Source organism: Nanorana parkeri, unplaced genomic scaffold (assembly GCF_000935625.1).
Source record: "Nanorana parkeri isolate BGI_ZX_2015 unplaced genomic scaffold, ASM93562v1 scaffold942, whole genome shotgun sequence".
Taxonomy (NCBI): Eukaryota; Metazoa; Chordata; class Amphibia; order Anura; family Dicroglossidae; genus Nanorana; species Nanorana parkeri.
Genome location: NW_017307210.1, coordinates 458,866 through 470,288, shown reverse-complemented (window position 1 = coordinate 470,288; position 11,423 = coordinate 458,866). Strand labels below are relative to the sequence as shown.

General features: G+C 51.2%; 1 protein-coding gene across 1 annotated transcript in view; it reads left to right on the top strand.

Moving 5' to 3' along the window:
• Window positions 1–5,861: 5,861 nt before the first annotated feature.
• ELP3 (elongator acetyltransferase complex subunit 3) overlaps window positions 5,862–11,423 on the top strand; it is a 77,374-nt gene continuing 71,812 nt past the window's right edge. Inside the window, exons 1-2 of the mRNA XM_018566361.1 lie at window positions 5,862–6,011; window positions 7,607–7,709. Of these exons, the coding sequence (XP_018421863.1) occupies window positions 5,987–6,011; window positions 7,607–7,709 (128 nt within the window). The 5' untranslated portion in view covers window positions 5,862–5,986. The remainder of the gene's footprint in view (window positions 6,012–7,606; window positions 7,710–11,423) is intronic.

Sequence of the window (11,423 nt, the reverse complement as noted above, 5' to 3'; positions counted from 1 at the left end):
GGCTGTTTCTCTGCTAAAGGTACAGGCCGACTTTGCCGCATTGAGGGGCCACGTATTGTAAAATCTTGGATGAGAACCTCCTTCCCTCAGCCGGAACACTGAAGATGGGTGGTAGACGGGTCTTACAGCATGACAATGACCCAAAACATATCGCCATGGCAACAAAGCAGTGGCTGAAGAAGCAGCACATTAAGGTCATGGGGTGGCTTAGCCAGTCTCCAGACCTCCATCTTATAGAAAATGTATGGGGGGAGCTGAAACTTCGAGTTTCCGAGCGACAGCCAAGAAACCTGAAGGATTTAGAGAAGATCTGCAAAGGGACCAAAATCCCTCCTCAGATGTGTGCAAACCTGCCAACCAACCACAAGAACACGTCTCACCTCTGTGCTCCCCAACACGGGTTCCCCCAGGAAACGTCTCACCTCCGTGCTCCCCAACAAGGGTTCCACCCGGAAACGTCTCACCTCTGTGCTCCCCAACAAGGGTTCCCCCAGGAAACGTCTCACCCCTGTGCTCCCCAACAAGGGTTCCACCCGGAAATGTCTCACCTCTGTGCTCCCCAACACGGGTTCCCCCAGGAAACGTCTCCCCTCCGTGCTCCACAACAAGGGTTCCACCCGGAAACGTCTCACCTCTGTGCTCCCCAACAAGGGTTCCCCCAGGAAACGTCTCACCCCTGTGCTCCCCAACAAGGGTTCCCCCAGGAAACGTCTCACCTCTGTGCTCCCCAACAAGGGTTCCCCCAGGAAACGTCTCACCCCTGTGCTCCCCAACAAGGGTTCCACCAGGAAACGTCTCACCTCTGTGCTCCCCAACAAGGGTTCCCCCAGGAAACGTCTCACATCTGTGCTCTCCAACAAGGGTTCCCCCAGGAAACGTCTCACCTCCGTGCTCCCCAACAAGGGTTCCCCCAGGAAACGTCTCACCTCTGTGCTCTCCAACAAGGGTTCCCCCAGGAAACGTCTCACCTCTGTGCTCTCCAACAAGGGTTCCCCCAGGAAACGTCTCACCTCTGTGCTCCCCAACAAGGGTTCCAGCAGGAAACGTCTCGCCTCCATGGTCAGGAAGCTAGCAAATTCGGAAAACGGGCGCCGTGTAATGACGGCATAATTGAATCATAATATTAAGAAAGTGACCTTAAAGCATTAGTTTGTATTGCTTTAGAAAAAATGTGACCTGTCCCTTTAACAAAGTATCGGTAATTGGTATCTGCGAGTACTTGATCAAAAGTATCGGTACTCGTACTCGGTCTTAAAAAAGTGGTATCGGTGCATCCCTATGTAAAATACACCGATGAGAAAACTTATAGACCTTTCATTTCCTTGTAATCTGCAGGGGACCAAATCATTATTTTCCTCACTGTATCAGACCTCCCTGTCCGTGACGCAAGCTGCTCATCCTCAGAAAAGTTTCTGAGTTTTGAATGGCGGTCTGTGGGCTCCGTCTGTCTGATGACTCTGATGGTTACTTTTAGCACTTGAGGAATTGGCATTGATGAAGTCGGGGTCTTGGCCATTCCCGACTCTTTCCACTAAAACCTCCATCATCCTTGAATGTTCATCATTATCTGTGTTATTAAATTACAGGGGAGCTTTAAGTGTCCATTTCTGATTGTGTCCGGGGAGGGATTGTGTGTGACCCCCGGGATCAGGTAACAGCCCTCTCTGCCTAATAATGTAACCTAATCCCGCTCCGACACCTCACAGTGACCCGGCCCGATTGTCCTCCGGACATTGTCTCTGGGGATTCGCTGAACTTTCACCACATTCTACTATAAGAGACACATCTGTCCATGGGGTCTGTTCTCTCTCTTTCATTCAACTTTATTACCACAAACATGACTTTTGCTCTTAGTATTTAACTTAATTGCTGCCTCAATGTCATCGGGACACAAACAGCAATGATCGCAACAACTTAAAGGATTAATCCACCCAAAAATTATAGTTTTGCAGTTGGTAGGTGCTGAAAAGTTAAACTATCTTACGGCCTCTTCTATCTCTCAGTGACTCTGTTGGCGAGGACTCTGCAGTAAGTTCTCAGGTCTGCACCTACTGCCCCCATGATGAGGGGCTCCCACCCTCCCTGTGCTGAGTTCCCGGGTCTGTACACACGCTGTGCCCATTATGAGAAGCCCCCACCATCCCTGTGCTAAGTTCCCGGGTCTGTACACCCGCAGTGCCCATTATGAGGAGCTCCCACCATCCCTGTGCTGAGTTCCAGGGTCTGTACACCCGCTGTGCCCATTATGAGGGGTTCCCACCATCCCTGTGCTGAGTTCCCGGGTCTGTACACCTGCTGTGCCCATTATGAGGAGCCCCCACCATCCCTGTGCTGAGTTCCCGGGTCTGTACACCCGCTGTGCCCATTATGAGGGGCTCCCACCATCCCTGTGCTGAGTTCCCGGGTCTGTACACCCGCTGTGTCCATTATGAGGAGCCCCCACCATCCCTGTGCTGAGTTCCCGGGTCTGTACCCCCGCTGTGCCCATTATGAGGGGCTCCCACCATCCCTGCTGGATCTGTTTATTTGATATAATAGAGAATATAACGGGAGGAGTTGGAACGCACAGAACTCCTTGGTGGGCAGAAACATATCCAGGCATTAAGACGGGAGATCTCTCTGTTGGGAGTATCCAAGGCATACACTATACCCCCCTCCAAATGGCTGAGTTCAGGTGTCTCCAGTGAAGGTTCTGGTCATCCTCCATCATAGAAAGACATTGTAGACAATTGGACTCTTCCAGCCTTGTGGTCACAGTTTGGTAAAGATCCTTTCCTGTTCCACCCCATGACTGTCCAAAGCCAGCTCCATAAAGTGTGACCAGCTTGGTGTGAAGGAACCCGAGTGTCCTGACCTTAACCCTACAGGACACCTTTGGGATGAATTAGAATGCTGATTGTGCGCTAGATCTTCTCATCTATAGTGTATCTAAAGTCAAGTTAGGTTTGGAATGTGTGGAGGGTGAAATGTCCGTCCTAACTGTCCTGATGGCCATCGTCACTGGGACAAAACGTGACAGGAAATCCATGATTTTAAGTTGCCACCAGAACAGGGATAGAGGGGAAATCTGCCAAAGGGGAATGCCAGTTCTGGTGGTAGAAGTCTAAGAATGGGATCTCCCCCACTTTGGGGGGATATCCTCTTCCTTGTTGTGTCAGTTTTGGACACTTTAAGAAGTGACAGGTCCACTTTAAGGGAAACCAACGTCTATATGATTAAGAGGGTCGTAGTTTGGTTTTGTTGACCCTAAGCAAGGTTTGCGTTCTTTATTCCCGGGGGACGGTGTCACAGGTTCCTCTTATCTTTGGCAGATGGTGACACCAGAGACGGATTGGTGATACGGAGTCATCATGTTACCATTGTAGATCTTATATCATGTGACATCGTGATGGATCCCCTGGTAACAATCAGGGGAAGTTCCTCCCTTGTGTAGCACGAGGGGTCTAGAGGGATGACACCATTTTACCTGATGTCCCTTCTTCCTGCAGATAATCAGAAGTGACATAACAGGTCTCTGCATTGGACACGGGGTGACCCGTTCCGTGCCGGTTCTAGGTCACTGGACTTTGAGTGATGTGAGCCGAGATTCCTCCACACTTCCTGAGGTGTCACCGGGGGATTGATTAGGGTGACAGAGGACATTTTAACCACTTCCGGGGCCGCAATACGTCTATATAGACGGCGGCCCGTTAAAGTGGTTAAAACAAGAACACGGCTGCAGGAGCAGGCAATGGCTGTTAATGTACGAGTGGTCCGACGTCTGTACAGCCGCCGGATCCGTTGTGCCATGCCCTCCCCCCCGCTGCCGCCGTTAGCTTCCCCGACCACCGCTGTCCCTGTGCCGCGCCCGGGAGGGTTTCGGTGTGTCTCCCCCCAGTGATCAGAGAGAGATTCAGCGTCTTCCAGCCATTGATCTCTTCTCCGATCACTGGACCCGGAAATGATGTGCTTTACATCAATTCCGGTGTCACTCTTACAACCAAGAGATGAAGCTGGGGATGCAGATCTGTGCTTCCTCAGCTTCTTTGGGGTCCCTAGGTGACATTAGGGGTCTGCGTGACATTAGGGGTCTGAAAGACCCCTGATGTCTCCATAAAGAGGACCTGTCACATCCTATCTGCTATTACATAGGGGGCTTGTTAGCCTTAAAGGAGAACTATGGGGTCAGTGTTTTTCCCCATAGTTCTCCCAAGGGTAACAGGAGGACACAAACTAGCGTCCTCCCGTTACCCTGAGCTCAGTATACCGCAAACTACAGCTCGCGGTATACTGAGACGCCGCAGCGGATCCCGACTTAGATGACAGGATCCGCCCAGCTGCGTGAGTGACAGCTGGCTCCGCCTATCTAGAGGCAGAGCCAGCTGTACCCGCCCCCTCCCCGTCCGTTCTGCCAGTCAGCGCTGGCAGATCGGAGCGGGGAGGGGGGAATCCAGCCCCTCCCCCTGTCACGGCAGAGAGCCGTGACAGGATCGAGAGGTGAGCGAACCCGGTATGTGTTCCCACACTTCCCGGTCTACTGAGCTGACCTGTGGCAGTCTCATTGTCACAGGTCGGCTAGAACTATGAGGTGAGTGAAAAGCACCCCCCTCATAGTTCTCCTTTAACATCACTTCCGGGTCCAATGATTGGAGGATTTTTGCGGCTTCAGGGGCGAATGCAATTTTAAGGCTTGACATGTTTGGTGTCTTTTTACCCGGCGTGACCCCGACTTTTATATTTTACCAAAAAATTGGGTATTATGTTGCCCTTGCAATGCGGTGGGTAGCTCCAGAGGCGGGGTGACACCCGGTGCGGATACCGGGTGACACCCCGCAGTGACGTCATCACGCGCAATACCGCTGTTACCTGCCGGCGGCCATCTTGGCGATGGACACCGGGCAGAGAGAGGAGGGGACGTCACCCGGTGGGATAAGGTAAGCCACCGGGTCCCCTCCTCTCTCTCTCTCTCTCGAGCAACTGTCAGGCTCTCGGTCCTTGACTGAGTGTCCAACTTTTCAGAGGGGGGTGACACCAAAATGACTGTCAGTCAATTTGGTGTCACCCCTCCAATGGTGTCACCCGGGTGTGGGCCACACCCCCCTTGTGACACCACTGGGTAGCTCCACTGCAAGGGTTAACTTTTTACATTTCTGGAGTTCCTCTTTAAGGGGTGACAGGTACTCTTTACAGAGGCATTAGGAGTCAAAGAGGCCTCTGTACTCCCCCCCAGGTAGACTCAGTACAGATAGTACTCCATCAGCTGGATTACCCAGCCAAGTTCTGACAGCTCTGGACCTGGAAGTTCTATGATCTCTTCTTTCTGTATGGAAGAACAAATATATAAATTCAAATAAAACACTCAAAATATGTCCCTACAGAAAATTTTATGCGCCTTCCCCTTTAAATCATTGATATAGCATTCAGCACCAATGATGATCCATGGTACACGCCCGCCACCTGCTGGTCACATTAGATTATTACACCCTTTCAAATAGTTTGCTGTTAAAAGTCTACTTGGGAATTAAATTGTAACTAAACACAAAAAAAGTTATATATTGCAGCTGTACACACAGCCTGTGTGACGTCAGTGGAGGGGGATATCATTGGCCAGCAATCTCTGTATAAAATCCTCACATTATATCTGCCGTTGATTGGTAATTCGCTATTGGAAAAGGTTTGTCCCTTCTTGCACACCGTTGCGCGTTGCTGGAAGAGGATTGTCCCTCGCCGCTCTCCGTCTTCATGCTGTGTACGGTGTAGGAGGATTGTCTCTCGCTGCTCTCCGTCCCCGTGCTGTGTACGGTGTAGGAGGATTGTCCCTCGCTGCTCTCCGTCCCCGTGCTGTGTACGGTGTAGGAGGATTGTCCCTCGCTGCTCTCCGTCCCCGTGCTGTGTACGGTGTAGGAGGATTGTCCCTCGCTGCTCTCCGTCCCCGTGCTGTGTACGGTGTAGGAGGATTGTCCCTCGCCGCTCTCCGTCCTCACGCCGTGTACGGTGTACAGCGAAGATGAAGCCGCCGCGGAAGAAGCAGGGTGAGAGTCACGGGCTCCCTCCACAAGTGTTTACACAACTCCTGGCCAGCAGAGCATGCTGGGACTAGTAGTCGGGTGGGGGGAGGAGGGGCTTAGGCTGCAATGCTGCTACTGTGTCAGTGGAGAGACACGCCCCCTCCACTGCAGCCAATCACCTGCGTGATGACATCTGTCCCCTTAGCCGGCTCCATGTGATTGGCTGCTTCCAATGACACCTATGTCAGAGGCTATCTAAATGTCTGTTCTCGTAGGCTGAGGCCCCGCCCACCTGTCACCTAAGGCTCCATCTGATTGGCTGCACTCGTTTAAAGGGCCTATGCACATGTTAGAGAAAAATACACTTTTGGGCCATTTGAAGCATTTTTTTAATTATATGGAATATTCCAGCGATATATATCCACCGTAGAGGATCAGTTAATTCTTACTGCCGTGTGTATGAGCCCCATTTGGGGAGCTCTCCGTTCACTTCCTGTTCTGTAGACACAACAGGAAGTGAGGGAAACGTGAAGGAAATTCCCTCTTAACCAGAAGAAGTGTCCCCGTTTGAAGATTTCCCCCTCTCTTCCTGTTCTGGTGACAACACAGAGCTTCAGTTTCTCCTTCACTTTCAGTCTCCAGAACTAATAGAAAGAATGAAGCTGCCTAATGGGGATGTATTGTAACAACGCATTGCACCACCCGCTCGCAACGCACAGCAGCGGACGTCCATTATGGTGTGTGCACGAGCCCTTTCATCTAACAGCAACTATGTAGCGCAGGGGCTGCCTGATTGGATACACAGGTAATGGAGGGAGGTGACCCCTCAGGACACAGAGTAATATAAAAAATATGTTTTCTTTTTTTGGAGGGGGCAGGGAAGGCTTAGAACCCCTGTCAGGTTTTTACTGCTACCCAGGGCTCTGTTTGAAAGATTTACCCTCACTTCCTGTCCAGGTGACAACTGTTTTACCAGACAGGAAGTGTGGGCAACTCTTAAACTGTAACAGACATACTGCTTTCCTTTATAGAGTAGGTGGAGGGCTGGGGCCCCTGTTATTGCCGGGTACATACACATATTAATGTTCGTCCCCTTGATCAGGGATTTTCTTGTCATGCTGTCTGTGCTCCTGCTGGGGAAATTTCCCTTTTACTTCCTGTCCCAAAGACACAACAGGAAGTGAGAGGAAACCTGTCACCAGAAAAAGTGTTCCCTCTTGGAAGATTCCCCCGGCTCTTCCTGTCTCCTGGGGACAGCTGAAATATTTTTGATTTCCCATCACTGGCAGTCCTGGTGGGACTGCAGGTGGGTCAGGGGGTTGGGAGGGGGAATCTCCCCTGAGGGTCAATCTCCATAACGGGGGACACAGTCACCATTCAAAACCTGACAGGGGTTCTAACCCATCACCACCCCATTTAAAATGACAAATTAAGTTTTGGCTTTCGAGCTTTAATCTCAGCCCTTCAACCTCGACCCCTGAACCTCGACCCCTGAACCTCGGCCCTTCAAACTCCAGTTGAACAAATGCCGCCTCCAGTCTGTGGTGGGGGTCACGGGCATCATCCTCAGGTCCGTAGGATCGGTCACATCTTCTAATCTCGTGTCTTCTTCTGTCCAGCAGGGGAGGTCAGCAAGGCCGAGCTGATGATGAAGACCATCGCCGACATCATCAAACAGCTTCTAGAGGCTCACGAGGAAGGAAAGGACGTCAACCTGAACAAGTGAGTGCCACGTGGGGGTTTGACCGGGATGGGGGGGGAGGGGCGACTGGGTACCATACGTATAAGGTAAAGAGAAGTCACTAGCACTCCGGCGGAAATACAAGTCAATGTTTATTTCCCGCTCCCCTGTCCACGCTCCCCGTGTCCCCGCTCCCCTGTCCACGCTCCCCGTGTCCCCGCTCCCCTGTCCACGCTCCCCGTTCCCCCGCTCCCCTGTCCCTGCATGTGCAGTCATCATACAGTTTACTTCACAGAGTCCGGCCTTTGTGGGCCCCTGTGGGGACGGTTGCACAGACTGTGAGAGGGGAGCAGAGAACTCCCTTGTCTTGTCTGCGGGATGATTCTGTGTACGGAATAAAGCAAAGTTCTCTTACTTTCAGCCCGGGAACATCGCACATACAACACTCCTGATGACACTTCTTTCCATTCACAATAACTTGGAGTAAGTAAGCTCAGGAGGCTGGTGATAGGCCAGGAGCTGAATGGGAGGGTGGAGCTGGGCGTGTAGAGACACTTTAAGAGGGAGGGAGGGCTGCTCTCGAGAGCTCTCAGCTCTGATGCAAGCAGTGGGCGGGCTCTTGGGAGGAGTTATGCAAATATCATTATATTGATGTGTGGGTGTCAGTCTGGAGGAGTGGGCGTTCCTAGGCAGGCTGTATTTGGCATAGGTAACGCCCACATGTGACGCTGAAGAACTGAAATCCAAAGAATGAAAGGGGGCGGGGCCTGGGACAGTCAGGCTGGGGAGGAAAGGGCTAGAAGATGATGTGCCATCAGCCAGGTGCACGTCTAAAGTGGCTGGCGTATAGTGCAAATATAACCGAATATTACAGAGCCGATTATTCCAAATTGCATACACCTGTTTCTGGCTTGTAGGGCATCATCAGTGCAGCGTATGGGAACCATGACTGGGAACCATGGAGGAGGGCTCGGGGCCCAATGAGTCAGAAGGCTTCACCGTGCTAGGCACTGATTCGGTTGGAGGGCTTTTGGATTCCTTTAGTCCCTTCTCCCCATGACCTGTCTAGATATACTGTCTGGTTGGGCCCTAAGCCCTCCTCTGTAGAAGCCATGGTTCCCATACACTGAGCATTATGGTTCCTTCTGGCCCACCATCACCCTAACTATTGCTTCTCGGCTTTTTGGCTAAGATCAGGTCTAGTATCTGTTCCTATCGGTTTCCGGTGGGGAAAAGAACCGTCCTTGCGGGGGATGGTTACTTAGTACTCGCTGGAGTGAAGGTTCGTGCCGGGCTGCTTCTTGTGAGAGGGGGGGACAGCCTTGGTATACGGCCTCCTGATGGGGACGGGTGCTTGCTTGGTCTGGTTGGAGGGTTGGGGGCGGCAGAGGCCCGTGGTGCTGTGCCCCCTGGGGGGTGGCGTTCCAGGGGTGCCAGAGAATCACTTAGGGTGTGAGACCCCCAGCACTGATTCACTGACACAAGGTCACGGCACTTCATGCATTTCCTGCACATCGCCTCTTGGACAGGCCTTATGGCTAGTCTGGGGCCCATCAGCCTGGTGCACTGGCACTCTTTATTTATTTATTGCACTCTATGCACGATTGGCACGCTTTAAAAAAAAATTGCAATTGACCCACAGATGCGGAGGTGTGCGGGTACCTTCGGGGCCCATTCCCGACGTTGTTCCGAAGGATAGGGGTCCGCCGGCCTTCGCGTTGGTGGACCAAAGTATTCCTAGCCCCTGTCAGGAGCCTTGCGCCCCCCGGGGGGTTTGGAAATTGTGGCCCCTTCCTCTTGGAGAAGGACCAAGCAACCTCGTGCACTTTTTTTCAGTGTGTTGTGATTTCACGATTCACTTTTTTTTGTTCACGGGGGATTTGTTTTCGAGCACGCTCCACGGACTTAACAAAAAGACCATAACCCTAACCTGTCTGGTTATACCTTCTTATTGCCCCCCCCAACTCCCCCTCCCCCCAGTGCTCCTTCATAGAGGCCATGGTATCCAAACGCTGCACTGATGATGACCAACAAACCCGAAAGGGCTTTATAATATTGGGTTATATATTTGCTTACCTCATAGTTCTCTTTGAAGGAAATAAAAAGAGAACCTGTCATCACCTAATGTATTATCACATAGGGGGCTTGTGAGCTCCCCTATGTGATGGCAATGAAGGAAAGATGGGAACCCAATATAAACATGTGTCGGGGGCGCCTACATATGAATGCATCGATTGTGCTACACATGTCGGGTATATCGCCACATGCATCAGGGTGAGCAATAATTCTAGGGCCAATATTCATGGATAACTCTAAACTGATGACCTGACAGGCTTTTAAAATGTTGCCTATGGACAATTTCGCTGTTCCAAAGACGCACGCAATTTTTAAGCTTGTCATGTTGGGTGTCTGTTTACTCGCCGTAACCTCATCCTAAAATTGGTATTTTATTGTGTTTTTTCTGCGCTAAGGTTTACTTAAATGAGAGCTATGGGGTCAGTGTTTTCCCCATAGCTCTCCTAAGGATCAGGGGAGGACACAAACTAGCGTCCTCCCGTCACCCAAAGCTCAGTATATAGCGGGCTGTTGCCCGCAATATACTGTGAGCGCCGCAGCCAGGACGGATCCCGACATTACTGTCGAGATCCACCCAGCTGCATGAGTGAGAGCTGGCTCTGCCTATCTAGAGACAGCGCCAGCTGTACCCGCCCCCTCCCCCGTCCGTTCCTCCAGTCAGCGCTGGAGGATCAGAGAAGGGGGGGGGGGTATCCCTGCAGGGAGCCATGAGTGACAGTCACGGCTCTCTGCAGGGAGATGATCGAGAAGTGAGCGAGCGCCGGTATGTGTTCCCTCACTTCCCGATCTACTGAGCCGACCTGTGACAGTCTCATTGTCACACGTCGGCTCGAACTATGAGGGGAGTGATTTTCACTGCCCTCATAGTTCTCCTTTTAAGTGTAATTTTTCCTGAAATTTGGGGTTTTATAAAGGGTTGCGCTGATATCAGGCGACATAAACATTTGCATCTGCCGCCATTATATTCCACGGGGTCTCTGCTTTTAGGGCATTTATAACTCTCGGGGGTTTAAGTAATTATTGGGCCTGAAATGTGGATTGTAATGTGTGTAAAATGTAACGTGTTGCAATGCGCGTTCCGTGTGTTGCGGTTGCGTGCAGTAAAAAATGTTGTAACACACGGGTGTGAAGCGTCCTGTAAGGTTTACTTCCACTTGTATTACATTCAGTGATAAATATTAACCCTTGTGTGTGCTGAGAGTGGAGACGGATCCTTTGGATTTCAGACTCGGCTTGTGTCTCGGTCGGCGGGTCAGTACCCGTGTGTGTCCAGCAGGTGGCAGTGTCGCTCTGGCAGATTTCTGACCCGAGATCAGCTTCCAGACAACACGGACTTTGTATCTGCGGGAAGAAGTGGAATTAATTTGTCCTCATCGATCAGACAAAACTGACCTTGTTTTTGGATGGGGTGGGGGGCAGGTTAGAGCCCCTGTCAGGTTTTTACGGCTACTTTGGCTATTAAGATTTATCCCCACTTCCTGTTCTCTTGACAACATTTTTATGAACAACTCACGTTTGTTACAAAAATTTACATTATAATTCAAAGTATACATCACTGTATATGGCAAAGAAAGAGGAACCAGGGAAACCAAAATCCAAGCACATTGGATGGGGCTTCTCGGTCAGGAGTGCAGTGGGACTCTCTATTAGAATGTAAGGGGGGACACAGAGATGGAGAG